The sequence below is a fragment of the Sturnira hondurensis genome, unplaced genomic scaffold, assembly GCF_014824575.4.
Source record: "Sturnira hondurensis isolate 20B ecotype Veracruz unplaced genomic scaffold, ASM1482457v3 Scaffold0004271, whole genome shotgun sequence".
Classification (NCBI taxonomy): Eukaryota; Metazoa; Chordata; class Mammalia; order Chiroptera; family Phyllostomidae; genus Sturnira; species Sturnira hondurensis.
This window is the reverse complement of record NW_028076902.1, coordinates 7254-27529: the sequence shown is the minus strand read 5'-3', so window position 1 is coordinate 27529 and position 20276 is coordinate 7254. Positions and strand designations below refer to the sequence as shown.

The 20276-nt window shown below is 40.7% G+C and overlaps 1 protein-coding gene and 1 pseudogene across 1 annotated transcript; one reads left to right on the top strand and one right to left on the bottom strand.

Moving 5' to 3' along the window:
- Positions 1-2355: 2355 nt before the first annotated feature.
- ISY1 (ISY1 spliceosome associated protein) lies at positions 2356-20019 on the bottom strand (the record flags this gene model as incomplete). The annotated part of the gene is made up of 7 exons (XM_037045427.1): positions 2356-3104; positions 3502-3588; positions 5429-5550; positions 6357-6479; positions 10888-11005; positions 16409-16521; positions 19972-20019. Coding segments are annotated over 7 exons (719 nt in total), but the record flags the coding sequence as incomplete, so codon positions are not given.
- LOC118986454 (methylsterol monooxygenase 1-like) lies at positions 6660-7191 on the top strand (annotated as a pseudogene).
- Positions 20020-20276: the final 257 nt, after the last annotated feature.

Genomic DNA, 20276 nt, shown 5'->3' with positions numbered 1-20276 from the left:
AATGGGCATGGGCCTGTGACACTAGCTAGGTAGTGACTGCTAGGAGTTAGAATAGGCCTGATGACACCAGGTGGGATCCTGCTGCATTAATGTGAGCAGGGGTGAGAACTCTACCCCATCCTCTCTTAGGGCTTTGGGAGAAAGCAATAAGATGAGAATAGGGTGAAGCAGTGGATCAGGCAACAAAACCAGCCCTTTGCTTCTCCATGGCAGGCCTGTCCTTCTTGCAGTAGCCCAGGGTATAGAGAAAAGAAAAAGGTTTTAATCTCTTCCTTGTTTATCAATTGCCCAAAGCAGGAGGAACATGTGAAGTCAGGAGGAAGAGTGCAAGAGGTTAAGTGTATAGGGGAAAAAGGGCAGTCTAACATCTGGATGGGGCTAGTACGACAAATCTTAAAACAAGAGGAATATTGATGTTTTAAATTCATAGGTGGACCAGTGGGTTAAGAAAAGCGGTGAGAAGTCCATGGAAATGTATACATGCAAAGATGACATTTTGGAAACTGTACAGAACCAAAGCTAATGCAAACCGTGAAACAGGTTTGATCAAAGAATCCTGACACTTGTTCAGTTACCTCTGAACAATGAGCTTCGCCTAAGTGACCACATCACCACCAGTGATCCTACCCACCAAGCTAACTCAGATGTTCCTGCTGTTCGATGGCTGGGATGGGAGCCCTACAGAGATCTCATTTCTGGGGTCTCTGGCAGACAAGTAGCCAGTACCTGCGGGACAAGAAGAGGCCTAGAGTTGGGTACAATCTCTATCAGAAAAAACACCAAATGCTGGGTCAGGTGCTGGAACTGAGGCCCTATAACAAGGGCCTCAGTTCCCTCAGATGTGGGACACTAATTCCTGTTCTGTGTGCACCCAGGGAAGCCACGATGACATCCTGAGTGGCAGGATCTTTGTAAACTGAAGGGCCAGAGCAGGACAGGGGGCTCCTGTTTTTGTCTCTGTCCCAGGTGGTTGAGAAAGCTGCTGAATTCCACTGATTGAATGAGGAAGGCCAGGAGCCCTGGAAATTCCAGATGGGCCACCACACTCCAGACACTTGCCAACCACCTTTCCCATAGAGAAGAAATACCTGCTTGAATTTTCTGCTCTCATCAAATACAAGGCAGCCCCAAACCCACATGTACCCCTTGAAAGAAAAACCCATAACTGGGTCCATCTGAGCTGGGTACCACATATCCATCCCAGAGGCTCTGATGTGAGCCAGGCTGTCCCAAAGGCCCTACCTTTCCTCTGCCCACACCAGGGACTACCCAGACTCTGGGGAAAACCCACAGGTCCAGTCATAGACTTTAAAACAGGGAAACAGATCAGGGATCCAGAGAATCCCTGCTCTAAGCCCCCACTGAATTCACTCCTGAGCCATCCAGCTCTCAGACCAGGCCTGGCCTGGGTGCTGGGTCCCAGAGCTCTGATCTGTTCTGCCACCAGGGCTCCACTCCCAGAGCTCCAATCTCAACCCCTCTCAGCACCCTGCTCACATTTGCCCAGGAGCTTGGCTAGGGGTTGGGGATCATCAGAACTTCCTTCAGAGAAGCCAGGACACAGGGTATCCCTGCCCAGTTATGTCCCCTCTCCTCATCCTCACAGGTCTCCTGTCACCTCCATGCAGCTCCTCCCCACTCCACCAAGCCTCTGCCTGACCTGACTCATGCCTCCAATCTCCACACCTGACTGTACGTCACAACTAACCAGGTCACCCACTTGCTCAGACCTCTGGACAGCTCCCTGCTGCTCTCAGTCTCCTTCAAGAGGGTCCCCCAGAACCACCCATGGCCTGAATGCATTCCCCCTGACACTTGCCACCCATAGCCACATACCACTCTGCCATTTCCAGACTGTGCTGCTTCCAGGCAGGCAGAGCATCCCCGACCAAACTCCCTGTTGTGTAATGGGTTTCTTCAAGCTCCAGGACTTCCTGTTCACAAACAGCCCCAGATAGGACCCCGATCCAAAGGACAACTTCCTGGTTCTAATACTCCCAGACATTCCCAGGACCCCTCTGAGAATGGGGAGGCCCCCTGCCACTGTCCTAGAGGTTACAGTGTCATTTCTCCCCACTGAAAAGAAAAGACTCAGCTTGGATGGTGGGTTTGGATCCAACTGGTGCTTCCTGGACACGTGACTTTCACACAGGTTGCCAGGGGGCACAGTAAGGATGGCTCTGCCCACCGAGCTCAGCTCCCAGACAGAGCTGGGAACTAGTCCCAGCCCTCCCACACCTGGGCTGTGTGTTTTGGGACTCTTCCCTGATGTGATTCCAAACCTCATGTTCCAATGCAACCATCATCTCAGTACACGGAGCCCAGGGAACAAGAAGCTACAGATATGGAGGTCTCTCTCATAAAAAAAGCTTTAATAAAAATAGCTCTCTACAGAACCAGTCATAAAACAGAAGTAAACTTAATTTCCTGCCATCTGGGCAGGAGGGAATCACACAGGCTGAGTAGGCCACAGAGACCTCTGCCAGGCTCAAAACATATAGCTCTGGCTGGCTACTGACATATGGGATGTGAGCTCAGGATTGACACATTTCACTTTTCAAGAGGAGTTACAAATAATGTCTTTTTAGGAAAACTGTATTTTTTAATGGTAGTAATTAATCACCCTCCCCACCAAATGATAGTAGAAAGCTAAATAAAACACAGGCAGCCAGTTAACAGCCTGTTTTACACATTCAAGATAAAAATAAGTGGGTTCATACAGTATCAAAATATTTGTACAAAGGTGACAACTGAACTGCTGGCATGTAGAAAACCTGCTAGGGAAGGATGGGGCAAACTCCCTTGTCTGAGACCAGCAGATGAGGTAACAAAAAGTAAGAGAAAAATGAACAGTAAGAAAGAGCAGGAAGCCTCACAGCACTAGCCTACCAGTCTGCAGTCCAAGGACAGCAGAGCCAGTGGGTTAATGCAAGTTCCAATGGGGCTGAAGAACTCCCAACAGATTTCCAGACCCCAAGGAGAGCCCTCGCTCAGCCCTAATATCCCATGAGTCTTTTGGCCTCTTCACTCTGGGCCTGCAGAGTCTCACTCGCATACTTCTGAAGGAGTTCCATCTTCTTCCTCTGCACAAGTGCCTCCTCAATCTGTGAATAACAAGAGTAAAGGGCTCATGCAACACTCTTCAATAAGGCCCTCTCTTCCCTGCCGAACCCCAGGTAAGAGGGAGTCTCTCTGAGAGTGGCCGTTGAGCAGCTCAATACCTAGAGCAGTTGTGAAGGTACCCTTCTTTCCCATTGGAAGCATGTGAACTACAGAATGTTCATCAATTTCCTTTAAAGCAGATGAAATCCTGCCTTCTCTGGATTCCACACCCTGTTATGAGCACAGTGAACAGTGTCATGTAGTCAGGAGTCAGAGCTGCCCAAATGGACAGACAAGGAAAAAAAACAGTAGAGCACTAAATGGAGTCTTCTTTAGAAGTGAGGTCCCTGGCACTTGGGAAGGTCCACCTGCAAGGGTAGCTTACAGCCTCTACCCTACCTCTTGCTGTGATGGTACAGGGACATGAGCGATGAACTTCTGCTGCCCGTCTTCCCCTCCATGCTCCTGGCTGCCTTCTTCATCAGACTAGAAACAGAGAACAACCAAAAGTCCATAAATAGGAGGAGAATTTATTTATTTACATGAAATAAATGTTATTTGTGCTATAATATATGCTACTCTGCAGCTGCTTAACAGGAGGGAAAAGGAATGAGGAAGTTCTGTACTTATACAGAAACATCACCAAGATATCATTAAGTACAAAAATTAACAGAACATTGTGTACATTATGCTAACTTTCGTATTAGCAAAGTAAGAATAGAAACTAGTGACAGCAGTGAGAACTAGGTTGATGGAGGGCAGAAAACCTCTGTTGACTATCTTTATATACTGTTTGGTTCTTGACTTGTGACTATATTACCTTTTTTTTTTTAATTAAAGTACAGACAAAATGGTGGAGTGGGTCCCTGGCCAGTGTGGGTCACTTGTTTAGAACATCATCACATAGACCAAAAAGGTCATGAGTTCAATTCCTGGTCAGGACACACGCCTAGGTTGTGGGTTCGGTTCCCAGTTGGGGCATGTACAAAAGGCAACTAATTGATGTTTCTCTCCCTCTCTTTCTCCCTTTCTTCCCCTTACTCTAAACCCTCTTTCCCTTCCTCTTTCTCTAAAAGGAATGAAAAAATGTCCTCGGGTGATGGTTAACAAAAAATGGTGGAGTAGGTAAACCCTGTGCTGTCCTCCTCCCACAACCACACAAAAATAAAAACTAAATTACAAAATTACTGTCATGAGAACCACCTAAAGACCACCTGAACAAAAGTTCTATAACTAATCTATAGAGAAGAAGTCATGTGGAGACTGGTAGGAGGGGCAGAGATGCTAAATGGACAGGCCTCACACTCACAGTATGGCAATTAAGAATTGGGAGGGATATTTCTGTTGCAGAGGTCCCCTCTGAGGAACAAGGGGCCCTATCCCCACACCAGAATCCCCAGCCCAGAGCACCAGTGCCAAGCTGTGGCAACAAGCAGAGAATGCATCCAAGTGAGACAGACGGCTGCTGGCAACACAGAATCAAACTCATTTGCTCTGGACTCACAAACACATTTGTTCTGGGCTCCAGCACTGGGGCGGCAGCTCAAAACGTGCCAGATACATGTGTGAGAAACTAAATTGATGAGATTCAGGACAAGTGCTTGTGGGGCAGGAGTCGGGACAGAAGTGTTGGCAGGTGGCACTGTTCCACTGTTCCTTCCTTTTGCAATTGTTGAGCCCTCCTCCCACCCAGTCAGCAAGAGCAGTTGGGCACTGAATCTGAGATCTCTATTAACTTGACTAACAAGGTTCTCCCTGCCCTGATGATTTCCTGAGACTCCACCCCACTCAACTCAATCACTGGGCCTGAGCTTCTAGCAGCTGCTCCACACAAGCAGACTTTCCTAAAATGTCTGAAAGGTATACAAACCCCAGAGAAGCAGCAGCTGGCCTCAGCATGCCTTGTACCTCTATGTAAACTGCCCCAGGCCAGGCATAAGCAGTCTCAACAACTTGCAATGTAACATCTATAAGGTGGCTCCAAGGTTGGCATAAACAGTGGCCAGCTGCAGCTTGAAACACAGCTTCAAATAAGTGCCATAAGCCTAACACAACTGGTAGCTGGCCTCAGCTTCATATCACAGTGCCCACCAAAGGGTCCAAAGCCCAATAGTGGCAGCTGGACTCAGTTCACAGCATAGCCTCTCCCAAATGTCTCCAAGAAGAAACCAACAGATCACTTTGTAGTTCCTACCAGGAGGTATCAAGCAAGGCAAAAGGCAGTAGCTGAACTTGACTGCACTGAAACCCTTCCCAAAAGGTCCAGGCTTCACAGCTCAGAGCCAAAATTAGTGAGCACCAGGGAGACCCTCATTGCCCCCAGTACCTCCTCCTCGGTAACAGCATAGATGTTAATCTCTTCCTCCTCTTCTTCCTCCTCTTCCTTTTCTCCTCTTGCCAGCCGAGCCTCTCTCTCTACTTTCCACTTTTCCACCAATTTGGCTCTGACTAAAGACAAGGAACAGCAGGTGTTACTTTGGGCTATGAATAAGCTTTAAATACTATGCAGGGCAAGGCCAAGATGTTCCCTCAGGAAAGGGACATCCTTCGTTCTGCCCTGGTGAGAGAATAAGATGTGAGTGGCAATCTAGTCTCACAACTGCTTTGGCTTTGTCACTACAAAGCAGAGTTTTAGGGAACATCCTCATATCCTCCCCAGCTCAATCTGGGTGGCTTCCTGACATGCCCACACAAAAAGAGATGCAGTTGTACACCATGCTGGCAGAGCTCCAACTCCTGACCACCTGCTTCCAAAGCCCTAGCTCAATGAACCTCATGGGGAGCAGCACTAACTTATTCTCCAGAGTTGTTATAACACTTCAAAAGAATGTCTATAAAAGGTACAGCATAGTTCTTGCATGGAGGAAGCTCTCAGAAAGAGACCCATCCTGCTCTACACAGACAAACCATTAGCTGTGTTTAAAACAGTTCTAAATCTCCTTAAGTGGGCACTATTTCATGATTTCAAGAAAGGCCAGTCTCGGAAGGAATCTAGATGGAAAACCCAGGTGGAAGGGACCAGGTCGGATGCCACTCTGTAGCTTCCCCAACATGCTCCTTCTGGCCCAGCACCATGCTAATTGCCTCACAATTACTGGAGGTTAAGTCATTTGCAGATCATTTCCTCTGAAGACCATTAGCAACAAAGAAAACTCCTTTCTGACAAAAAAAACAAGTATTTAAAAAGCCAGTTTCAAAACAAAGAATGGAAACCAGATGCCACCTATAATGAAATGAAATGCCTGTACACCTACGTTTCTTTTCATATTCCTGTTCCAAAGGCACAATAACACCATCATCCTCATCAAGGTAACCGTAGTATTCAAAATCTATTGCCTTCATGAGCTCAGCACGTGTTTTTCTTGGAGGAGGAAGAGCTAAAAGAAAAAGCACAAACTTAGCTGAAGTTCCCATCATTATCACACTCAATTCTTCTTCCTGCACAATGTTACACAGGCACATGTGCCTGTCAGATATATGTGCTCATGAAAATATGAAATAGATGGTAGTATCCATGCAAGCATCCAGGAGAAGGGACTGCAAGAGAGGCTCATGGAATGATAAGGCCGTGTACAGAGATTTTAAAAGTGGCAACAAATAAAAGTGTCAGTATCTTTAGTTCAGCATCCTTGGCTATGGAGTATGTTAATTTACTTTTACCTGAGAATCCTCTACAAGAACCATTTCAAAATGCTTGGAACTGTATGTTGGACAATTATACAAAATTTCAGATTTAACATGGAAATCCCTGATAGTTCATAAGGCCCTTTGTTTCTTGTTTTGTTTGGCTGGGTTTCTGTTTCAACTTATACCTCACAAGATAATGTACAAAATTCAAAAGGATAAACCAGAACCTGGAGAAAGTCAATGAAAATGTTTTGAAGTACTTTTCTTTAATCACTTTGGTATCCAGGTTCCTTTGATTTGTGGAACTTCTTATTTTACAGAGTATTTCAATTGCCAAGATGGTATATGCTGTTGGCAAGATGCTTTAATTGTGTGGTGACTGAGGACACCTGGCACTATTTCCTACATAGGCTCTTACACCACAAGAAAATATATAAATATATAAATATTCAGAATATGTAAGTAATTCTGGAAAATCAAAAGAGAAATGACAACCCAACAGATAGGTCAAAGAATATAAGCTGATGCCAACTGATGTGACTCAGTGGGTTGGATGTCATCCTGCAAACTGAAAGGTCACCAGTTCAATTCCTGGTCAGGGCACATGCCTTGGTTGTGGGCCAGGTCCCCAGTTAGGGGCACGTGAGAGGCAACCGATGGATGTTTCTCTCATACATCCATGTTTCTCTCCCTCTCTTCCCCCTTCTCTAAAAATAAAGAAATAAAATCCTTTTTTTTAAAAAGAATAAAGGCTGATAATTGAAGAAGAAAAAATTCATAAGTATAAAATTTTAAATTTGTAATTGAATTAAATTATGAATTTTATCAGTAATAAAAGAAATATAAAATAAAGGTAGTATATCTTCAACCACCAAATCAGTAAAAATATTATAATTATGAAAATCTGGAAATAACTAGGAGTCTACCAAAGCAGGAATGGTTTCATTAAGTAATGTTAGTCCATTTCATGATATTCTTTAATACTTCCCATCCATTAATAGAGTTCTAAGTAGAACTGTGGGAACATATCAATGGATATCATACCACAACAGGTATGAGAGAGCCACTGTATTTTGTCAGGCCACCAACTATCGCCCTAATGTAGGTAATGGCAACTCTGTCCACCTGTCCACCACTCTCAGTCCAGGTGTCATGAGTGGTGGTCACCATGCTGACTGCATGCAGGACAGCGTACAGGACTAAAACCTGGCTGGCTCAGAGCACTGCAACATGAAGAAATGGGAATCAGCCATTCCTAAAGGTCAACTACCTAGGGCACAGGTGATAAACACAAGGCCCACGGGCCGAATCTGGCCCTCCACCTTGTTTTATCTGGTCTGGTACCTTGTTTCTACCCAGCGGCAGCACCAAGCTCTCGCGTAAGGAGTAGTTATATTTATACAGTCCTAAAATTACATTCAGCCCTTTGAAGGCAACCATGAGACTGATGTGCAACCCCCTCCCCAATGAAAATGAGTTTGACACCCCTGACTTAAGGGCTTTTCAGTGATGTGAGCCAATAAATTAAGGCTTTATGCCAAAAGTAAATTGTAGTTGAGCCACCTGTCACCTTTACTGATGAAATTTAACTGAAGAAATAACCATGGAAGTGCATGTAAAAGGCCTGGAAGGGAACATACCAAATAGATAATAATGGTTAACATTTTTCTCTGGCAGAGGCACTGAGATTAGGGGGAGAAGGGGTTATAAGGACTATACTGCTAGTTAAAATATACTCATCAAGACTAACTTAAGCATTTTCTTATTTAAAAAGTATTTATGACTAGAATAAATGAAAATTAACTTATAAAAATATAAATGCCAAAAAAGTAATACATTTAACATAACCTAAATTTAGGAGCCCCTTCCTCCACTGCAACTCTTAAAAAAATAGAAACATGCCCTGACACATTAACAATCGCCATGTACAAGTTGTAAAAATGCAGGCTTTCCCCCCGCTGATTTTTGGTGTTTTACAAATTCTCTGTATAAAATTGCATTACTTTTATAATGAATGACAGGATATTTAAATTCTGAACTTTATTTAAGCAATGTTCATGACATATGCAAAAGCAGTTTTGGCATAATGAATTTTAAAATAAAGAGAGTTTAATAAAGGTAGAATTCAAATTTTAAACAAATAGCCCTGGCTGGTGTAGCTCAGTGGATTGAGCGCAGGCCTGTGAACCACACGATCGCGGTTCGATTCCCAGTCAGGCCACATGCCTGGGCTGTAGGCCAGTTCCCAGCAGGGGACTCACAAGAAGCAACCATACATTGATATTTCTCTCTTTCTCTCCTTCCCTTCCCCTCTAAAGATAAATAAAATATTAAATAATAATAATAATAATAAAATAAAATTTTAAACAAATAGAAAAACTGACTAGAAGGAATAGAATGCCAACAGTCCTGAGAACACCAGTATCATTCTTCTCTGCATTTCACACTTTTTCTATAAAGTGTTTAGACTACTTTTCTAAAATACAGGCTTAACACATTTCATTGGAATTCACTTAAGTGTGCTTCACAAATACTGCATTTTTTTAAAAATTGAAGGTTTGTGGCAACTCTGCTTCAAGCAAGTCTCCCAGTGACACTTTTTTTTTTAAATCCTCACTCCAGGATATGTTTATTGATTTTAGAGACAGAAAAGAAGAGAAAGAGAAACAAAGATCCCTCCCATTTGCGCCCCGACCAGGCAGGGATCAAACTCAAAACCTAGGTATGTGCCTTGACTGGGGATAGAACCTGCAACTTTTTGCTGTACAGGACAATGCTTATAGCTGAACCACCTGACCAGGGCAACAGGCCCCACTTTTGCAATAGCATTAGTTCACTTTGTGTCTTTGTGACATTTTGGTAATTCTCCAAGTATTACTTAAAACATTTTCATTCCTATATTTGTTATAGTGATCACTGATCTTTGATGTCACTATTGTAATTGTTTTGGGCTGCTACAAACCATACCCACCCATATAACATGGAAATAATAGATAAATGTATGTGTGTTGTCACTACTTCACCAACCAGCCATTCCCCAACTCTCTCCTTCTCTTTGGGCCTCCCTGTTCCTCGAGACAAAACAATATTGAAATCAGGCCAATAACAACCCAACAATGGCCTCTAAGTGTTGAAGTGAAAGAAAGAATTGCATGTCTCTCACTTTAAATCAAAAGCTAGAAATGATTAAGCTTAGTGAGGAGGGCATCTTGAAAGCCAAGATAGGTCAAAAGCTCAGCTTCTTGTGCCAGCCAACTTGTAAATGCAAAGAAGTTCTGGAAGGATGGTCAATAAGAACAAACACCTTACAAAAAGCAGCAAAAAGGGAGCCAAGAAGAAAGTGGTTGTTCCATTTTCTAAGAAAGACTTGTATGATGTGAAAACACCAGCTATATTGAATATAAGAAATATTAGAAAGACACAAGTCACAAGAATTCAAGGAACCAAAATTGCACCTGATGGTCTCAAGGATCATGTTTTTGAAACGAGCCTAACTATTCTGAGAATGATGGAAGTTGCATTTAGAAAATTCAAGCTAATTACTGAGGGTGTTAAGGGCAAAAACTGCCTGCTTAATCTTCACAGCATTGATCCCAACCCATGACAAAATGTTTCATGTTAAAAAAATAGTAGCCCATGACTGAAGCTCACGTTGCCATGAAGACTACTGACTGTTATTTGCTTCATCTATTCTGTATTGGATTTACTAAAAAACGTAGCAGTCAGGTTCAGGAGACCTCTTAGGCTCAGTATCAACAGTCTGCCAAATCTGGAAGATGAAGGAAATCTTGACCCAGGAGTACAGATAAATGACTTGAAAGAGGCAGTCAATAAATTGACTCCAGATAGCACCAGAAAGGCAGAGAAAAGCTTGCCGATCTATTTATCCACTCCATGATGTCTCTTGAAGAAAAGTGAAAAAACTGAAGAAGCCCAAGTTTGAATTGGGAAAACTCATGGAGCTTCATGGTGAAGGTAGTAATTTTAGAAAAACTCCTGTAAGCAAGACAAGTACTAAAGTTGAACAAGCTGCTGGAAATGAAGCCCCAGTCCAAGTATCTATTTAAAATTCAGACATTTAATGGTAACAAATAAAAGCCTATGCATAATGTTTAAAAAAAATTGAAGCTAAAACCCATTCAAACATTAATTACTCACGTTCTTTTTCAAATAACTCTCTAACACCAGGCAAATCTTTCGCTGCTCCAAAGTATTTGTAGCCCCGATTTCCTGGGACTTCTTTTCCTTCATGATCCAGCATTTTAGGGCCAACTTTCTTATTGGGAAGAAAAAAAGAATTATGAATCTAATCCTTAAACCCACTATTTCCATGTTTGTAAATATATTTTAAGATAATCTTTAACATGAAAAATATTTATGTACACAGAAAAATATTTACGTACCTCTTTATTCCTTAAAAATCAACCTAAACACCTAAAAGTAGGAGGATGATTTAAGTAAATTATAGCAAACTCATGACAGAATATATACTATACCTTATCAATGATGGTTCTTTTATTCTTTTTTTTAACAATGATGGCTCTTATATTGACTTTGAAAATGCTTATGATATGATGTTAAGTGACAAAAGCTTAAAAAAATTTGCAAACCACCTAAATAACAAGTAGAAGACAAATGAAATATCCAGAAAATGCAGTTCAATTCATTAAAATGATGTCAACAACTACATGCATTAAGTGACTTTGGGTTAGGCCCCATACTAGAGGGGGAAATGCTACATAGGACATTATTGGGACAATCAATGAATCAGCCACATAGATTAGATAAAATGATTGCATCAGAGTTAAATGTCAAACTTGGTAACTCTACCATGGTTATATAAGAGAACACACATAAGTATTAGGTATAAAGGAGTGTCATTTAGTTAAGCTTCAAATGGTTCAGAAAAATAAATCTCAAGGTACACATAGAAAATCATAAAGCTGGCCCTGGCCAGTCAGCTCAGTTGGTTAGAGCATCATCCCTATCTACCAAGGTTGTAGGTTTGATCTCTGGTCAGGGCAACCAATGAATGCATAAATAAGTGGAATACAAATCAATATTTCTCTTTCTCTCTCTAAAATCAATAAATAAAAATGTTAAAAAAAACTGGTAAATGTGCCTAAGGGGTATATAAGAATTTGCTGTATATTTTTCCAACTTTCTGTTAGCTCAAAAATGCTTTTTAAAATGATGATACAAATGATTATTTATTTGTATGAAAATCTGCTCCCGATACACTATTATACAAACAGAGTACATTTGATTCACAATGGTTAAATGTGAATCAATTTCTGTAAATATAAGCATAATATGCACAGAAAAATTCTAGAAAATGGTAATAGTTATTTCTGCATGGAAGGAAAATATGCAATATATCCTATATGTATAAATTTTTTAAACTTTACAATTTTTATATACTTCTTTATATTTTTTGCAGAAAAGTATATACACTATTAATATCAACAAAGTCACCATTTTGAAAAGAACAAAACCTGGAACCAAAATTGTACATATAGAGAGTATGATCTCAATTATGGCATTCATAGAAAAACAATAGAAGAAAATATTAAAGTACTGAGCAGGTAATGGGACTGTAACCAAATGTTGTTCAGCTTCTTTATACTTCTATGAACTTGATGATAATGTATTTTCTTTTTTTATTGTGGTACAATACACGTATCACAAAATTTACCAACTTAATCATTCTTTTTTTAAAAAATATATTCCATTCATTATACTATTACAGTTGTCCCGTTTTTTTCTCCCCTTAAATCCCCTCTGCACTGCACTACCACAAGCATTCCCCTCCTTAGTTCATGTCCATGAGTCATATATGTAAGTTCTTTGGTTTCTCCATCTCCTATACTGTTACTAAGCTCTGCCTATTTTGTGCCTACCATTTACACTTCTTATTCCCCTCCCTTTTCCCCTCCCCCTTCCCATCGATAAATCACAATGCTACCTCCATTTCTGTGATTCTATTCCTGTTCTACTTGTTTGTTTAGTTTTTTTTTTATATTTTATTTATTTATCTTTAGAGGGGAAGGGAAGGAGAGAAGGAGAGAAATATAAATATATGGTTGCCTCTCGTGAGTCCCCTGCTGGAAATTGGCCTGCAACCCAGGCATGTGGCCTGACTGGGAATCGAACCACGATCGTGTGGTTCACAGGCCCGAGCTCAATCCACTGAGCTATGCCAGCCAGGTGTTTGTTTAGTTTTTGAAGGTTCAATTGTTCATAGTTGTGGGTTTGATGCCATTTTCTTATTCACAGTTTTGATCATCTTTTTCTAACATAAGCCCCTCTAACATTTCATATAATAAGGACTTGGTGATGATGAACTCCTTTAACTTTACATTATCTGGGTAAAGCACTTCATCTGCCCTTCCATTCTAAATGAAAACTTCGCTGGATAGAGTAATCTTGGATGTAGGTACTTGCCTTTCATGACTTTGAATACTCCTTTCCAACCCCTTTTTGCCTACAAGGTTTCTTTTAAGAAATCAGCTGACAGTCTGAGGGGAACTCATTTGTAGGTAACTCTTTCCATTCCCTTGCTGTTTTTAAGATTATCTCCTTCTCTTTAATCCTGGGCATTCTAATTACGACATGCCTTGGTGTGTTCCTCCTTGGGTCCAACTTCTTTGGGATGCTCTGAGCTTCCCAAACTTCTTGGAAGTCTGTTTCCTTTGCTAGATTGGGGAAGTTCTCCTTTATTATTTTTTCAAATAAGTTTTCCATTTCTTGCTCTTCTTCTTCTCCTTCCAGTACCCCTATGATTTGGATGTTGGAAAGTTTAAAGTTGTCCAGGAAGTTCCTAAGCCTCTCCTCTTGTTGGATTCTTGTTTCTTCATTCTGTTCTGGATGAACGTTTATTTATTCCTTCTGCACCCAGTTTTCTTTCCTTCATTGTTCGTTCCCTGTATATTTTTCTTTATTTCATTTTGCATAGCCTTCACTTTTTCCTCCATTTTGCAGCCATACTCAACCATTGCTGTGAGCATCCTGATTACCAGGGTTTTGAACTTTGCATCTGATAGGTTGGCTATCTATCACTTATCTCTATTTTTGGAGCTTTGATCTGTTCTGTCATTTGTACCACATTTCTTTTTTTCAGCCCACCTGCTCGGCCCACCAGTAGTAAGGGGCAGAGCCTTAAGTATTCACCAAGGTGGGACAACCACATCCCTGTGTTGTGGTGCTATGTGTGAGGGAGCAGTCAGAGAGGGAACAATGCTACTTGCTCAGCTCTGGGCTGGCTTTTAGTCACTTCTCCCGGTACCCATAAGCAAATTGGGCCGTACTGGTGCTGATTCCCAGATGGGTGGGTTTGTGTACATATTAGAATCCTGCAAATCTCTCCAACGAACTCTGCTATGAATGTGGGAGTTTCTCTTGCCACTGCAACCCCCACAGATTTTTATAGGCAAAGGTTTTGAGGCTTTTTTTCTCCATACTGGAACCCTGAGTTATGCGGTTTGCTTTGCTCCCCAGTTTTTCTTTCCAGTTTATCTGTATGGAAATGTGGGGCTACCGAGTCCACCACATGTATTGCCCACCTGGTCCTCCAGCTGCCGCCTAGCCACACATCCTCTCTGCCTCAGCTGCCCATCTCTGCCCCTCCTACCAGTCTGAATGAATGTTTCTTCTTTAACTCCTTGGTTGTCAGGCTTCCATACAGTTTGATTTTCTGGCAGTTCTGCCTCTTTTTAAAAAAGATTTTATTTAATTATCTTTAGAGGGGAAGGGAAGGAGAGAGGGGGAGAGATATCAATGTATGGTTGCCTCTCATACGGCACCCACTGGGAACTGGCCTGCAACCCAGGCACATGCCCTGACCAGGACTCAAACCATGGTTGTTTGGTTCGCAGGCCCGAGTTCAATCCACTGAGCTACACCAGCCAAGGCCTGCTTTTTTTTTTGTTTTTTTTTTTGTTTTTTTATCAATTTGTTCTTGTCCTTCTGGTTGTGCAAGGAGGGAAAGTGTGTCTACCTACCCATTCGTCTTGGCCAGAAGTCTTAACCATTCTTATATGTACATAAAAATGGTAATACGTATATTTATAATGTCATGTAACCATCAACACCATCCATCATCATAAGTCTTTTCATCTTATAAAACTGAAGCTCTAGGGCCTGCGAACCACACAATCACGGTTTGATTACCAGTCAGGGCACATGCCTGGGCTGCAGGCCAGTTCCCAGCAGGGGACTCACAAGAAGCAACCATACATTGATATTTCTCTCCTTCTCTCCTTCCCTACCCCTCTAAAGATAAATAAATCAAATCTTAAAAAAAAAATGAAGCTCTAAATGTATCACCTTTTTAAAAATTTTTATTTATTTTTAGAGAGAGGAGAAAGGAGGGAGAAAGAGGGAGAGAACATGAATGTGTGAGAGAAACATTAATCCATTGCCTCTTCAATGCCCCCAACTGGGTATCTGGCCCTCTAAACCAGGCACATGCCCTGACCAGGAATTGAACCCACGACCTTTTGGCTTGTGGGATGACACCCAACCCACTCAGCCAGGGCATAAATTTATTAGTTTTATACATAATAAATGAAAACAAAATTCTTAAGCATTAAAAAATTCTGAAAGGAAATATATAAAAACAATGTTGCTTTTGAATGGTGAACTTAAGAATTATATTTTAATTTTGTAATGCTTCTGACATTTTCTATGAGGACTGGTAAATTTCTGCATTACTTTAATAAAGTCTGACAGGAAACAAAATACATCATAACAGACCTGGTAAAGAAGTTGAATGAAAGTTCCTAATGCATTGCCTAGAACACAACAGATGTTCAAGAAATGTGAATGCCTTTCTTTTTGCTATGGGAAGAAGAAATGCTTCATTTACATTCCAGGTACTAAAGTGCAAATTATGGCTGCATTAGATCTTCACAAATGTGAAAATACCGTGATGTAGAAAGACTGTCATGTATTTCTTACATAGTATATATAGCCCACTAATTAGATACTACTGGTTCAAATGATCTGAGGCAGATCTTTTCACAAGCTCTGGGAACAATATTTTTCAAAGTTGAAACCAGTAGCAAGACATGAAATCAATTAAGTGGGTCACAATCATCAATTTTTTTAATCAAAATAGAACAGAATAGAAAATAACAAAGTGCATAAACACATACTAAGTATTTCTTCAGCACATTTTTGTGTTCACTGGGTTGTGATATAAAGTGTGTGTGTATACACAAATGTGTGCACATATTTATAACGACTCATGGTCCTAAAAGCTTGAAAGCCACTGTTTAAGAGTACTGCATTTTTAAGAGTCCAAAGAAAGGAAAAAATGGAATGTTCCACAGCCCCCTCAAGTAAAAATCCAACAATGGTTGCCCTAATTCCCAAGGAGCGAGACCCAGAGAGATTAAGTGGCTTACTTAGGAACATGTGACTGGTAAATGCCTGTGCCCTATCTGCTCTAAGACCTGTACTATAGAGCTTTTAAGCATTATTTGACCTACACTTTTCATGGTTTCCTGTCTGCCTGCAACAGGGACTTCTTCAAGCCTTCTTTCATTTCTTGAGTGACTGCCCTCTAATAGGCATGGGCTGAGAGATGCAGGCTCCTAGGTAAGACCCACCCAGCCTGCCCCAAAGCTTACAAGCTTACGCCTAACAGCCACTGGGGATAAGTAAGCTGCTTACTTACTACATAATCAGGACCGCCCAGCTCCTTTATCCGGACCTCCCAGTGTCCTTTCTCTCTTAGCAATTTGTTAATTTCATCATTCAGGTCACGAATTCGGAATTCACCTAAGCCAGCTAGAAAACAGAAACATTTATATCATTTCTTCAAAATACCATTCAAAGTCATACCCATAAAAATGAATGTCAACATCTACAAAGACATACAAGATAAAAATACTCATTTTAAATTCATTTTAAATACCATCAATACCCAAATAAATGAAAGAGCAAGGATTATGATGGAAAAAAATCCTTGAAAAACACTTCATCCTTATTAGCAACCAAAGAAATATAAACTGAAGTAATCCTGCATTTCTATTTACATAACTATTAAAATAGCAAAATCTTACTGGTGGGGCAATTTAGCATTCAATCTAGCAAACATGCAGTGAGGCTGGTAGCATTCTGTACTGACTTAGTATTTTCAAGAAAAACAATGTGTTGTTAATGGTCTGAGAATTAAGCCTAAGGGACTGATTTAAAAGTATGTGCACAAAGGAGTTGGCTGAGGGTGTTGTGTGTATTGGCCAAGAGCAGGGAGTAGCTAGAGCACCTTACCACAGAAAAGAAGGGAAAATGGTTATTTCATTTTAAGAATGGTAACCATTATTTCAATGGCTAATTAACCATTGAAATAAAATGTCTTACGGCTGTTCCAAGGGAGAGTCCCTCCCTTTCTCCATTGAATTGCTTTGAATCTTTGTCAAAATTCATCATAAATGTGTGGCTCTACTTATGGACTTGTTATTCTGTTCCACTGGTCTATGTGTCTATTGTTCACCAATACGACATTACTTTGAATATTGTAGTTCACATTAAACCTGGAAACTCAGTAGTATATATGCTCCAATTTTGTGCTTTTTCAAAACTGTTTTGATTATTCTAGTTCTCCTACCTATAGGTTTAAATTTAGAACCATTTGTCAACACATAAAACAAAATCCTGTTAGGATTTTGATTGTGATAGTATTTGGAAAAAAATTTGGTATGTTTCCTATATTGAGTCTTCCCCTCCACACTTTATATCTCTTTTATTTGGGTCTTCTTTGATTTCTTTGATCACTGTTTCACAGTTTTTAGCATATTAATCACACATATATTTTGTCAGACTGATATCTAAGTCTTTCTTTTTTTTAAGATTTTACTTATTTATTGTTAGAGAGGGGAAGGGAGAGAAAAAGAGAGGAAGAGAAACACTAATGTGTAGTTGCCTCTCGAGTGCCCCCTACCAGGGACCTGGACAGCAACCCAGGCATGTGCGCTGACTGGGAATCAAACTGACAGCCCTTTGTCTCACAGGCTGCTGCTCAATCCACCGAGCTACACCAGCCAGGGCTATATCTAAGTCTTTCTTGTGTTTTGATGCATTTGTAAATAGCACTATAAAAATGTTATAGTTCCAAATATTCATGTAGTATATACAAAAATTGTTTACTGACCTTCTATTGTGTGACATTGCTAAATGCCTATATTCATTTTAGAAATCTTTCTGTAGATTCCTTGGGATTTTCTACATAGAAAACATCTGAGAATACAGAACTTTATTACTTCCTTCTCAATCTGTGAGCCTTATATTTATATTACCTTTTCTTCCTCCACTGCAGTGGCTAGGAATTCCACTATGATATTGAATGGAAGTGATAAGAATGAATATCTCTAATTTCTTTCTCATCTTAGGAAAAAGGTGTTCAAATTTCCATTAATAAGTATGATGATGGGATAGGTTTTTTTCATAGAAGTGCTTGATCCAGGTAAAAAGTTCCCTTTTATTCCTAGTTAGTTAGTAGTTTCTAACATGAAGAAATATTAAACTTTGTCAAATACTATTCCTGCATCTACTCAGGAATCCCCAGATAGAGGAAACCCCAGAACAAAAGAAAGGAGGAATCCCCAGATACAATGCTAAATGAACTTGATATAACCAAACGATCAGACATTTTGAGTTCAAAATAATGGTTATAAAGACACTCATGGAGCTCAGTGAGAACTACAAAAAACTCCAGGGAAGCTACAAGGAACTTATGGCGAACTATATCAGCATGAAAAAGACATAGAAACTATCAATGAGGACCAGGAGGAAATGAAGAATACAATTTCTGAACTGAAAAACACAGTAGAAGAAATGAAAATCAGGCTAGATGAAGCAGAGGACAGAATCAGGGAGCTGGATGATAAGGTAGAAAAAAAATCCCAGAAAGAGCAAGAAAAGACAAACAGACTCAAAAAGAATAAAGAAGGTTTAAGGGAGCTACAGGACAACATGAAACATAATAATATCCATATCATAGGGAAACCAGAAGGAGAAGAGAGGAGAAATGGATAGAAAACCTGTTTGAAAAAGTTATGACATAAAATTTCCCTAACTTGATAAGAAAAAAGTCACACAAGTCCAGGAAGCATAGGATTGCAACTGAGATGAACCCAAAGAGGCCCACTCCAAAACACATCATAATTAAAATGGCAAATTTGGGCCTGGCTGGTGTAGCTCAGTGGATTGCACACAGGCCTGCGAACCACACGATCGCGGTTCGATTCCCAGTCAGGCCACATGCCTGAGTTGCAGGCCAGTTCCCAGCAGGGGACTCACAAGAAGCAACCATACATTGATATTTCTCTCCTTCTCTCCTTTCCTTCCTCTCTAAAGACAAATAAATAAAATATTTTAAAAAAATAAATAAAAAATAAAATGGCAAATTTAAAGACAAAGAGATCATCTTAAAGGCAGTAAAGGAGAAACAGGTAGTAACATACAAGAGAGCTCCAATAAGGGTATCACTGATTTCTAAACAGAAACACTACAAGCCAGAAGGGAATGGCAAGAAATATTCCAAGTACTGAAAAGCAAAGGCTTACAACCAACACTATGCTATACAGCAAGACTGTCAATTAAAATGGAAGGTGAGGGATTTCCAGCCAAGATGGAGGCATAGGTAAAAACCCTTCGCGTCCCTGAACAACCAAAAGGAGGATAACAACCAATGTAAAATCAATAAACAACCAAAAATGCCAGAAAATCAAACTGGATGGAACTCCAACAACCAAAGAATTAAGAAAAAATCAACCAGAATAACCAGATCGGTAAGGCAGAACATACAGGCCAACTCAGAAAAACCAAGGCAAGGTGTCTGTGGGGCGGGGCTGACTGCCAAGCTCAGCAGAGCTACATGGGAGGGGCTAACTTAAGGGGAAAACTGGGACTGGTAGCTGACTGTGGGCTACGGCCGGTGTTGCTGCAGTGGGAGATACTTCCAGTCTGACACGGAAGTCTGTTGGAAAGTGTACTAGAGACAAGAAGTCGAGCTGCATTATTCCCTCTCTGACCCCTCCCACACTGGCAATAGAGCAAACAGGGTTGCCCTGCCTTGTTGAATACTGAAGGCCCCGCCCCTTACAACTTAGCAGGTGCACCAACACAAAAAAATATGGCCCAAGCGAAAGAACACAGAAAAACCTCAGAACTAACCAATAAGGACATTGCCAACCTAACTGATAGAAAATTTAAAGCCCTGGTAATCAAAATGCTCACAGAACTGATTGAGCTTGGTCGAAAAATGAAAGAACGAATGAAAGATACCTAAAATGAAATAAAGCAAATATTCAGGAAACCAACAGTGACAAGAAGAAAACCAGGATTAAATGCAACAATTTGGAACAAAAGAAAGAAATAAACATCCAACTGGATCAGAATGAATAAACAAGAATCCAAAAAAAATATGAAGAGAGACTGAGGATTCTCTGGGACAACCTGAACCATTCCAATATCCAAATTATAGGGGTGCCAGAGGGAGAAGAACAACAGCAAGAAACTGAGAACTTATTTGAACAAATAAT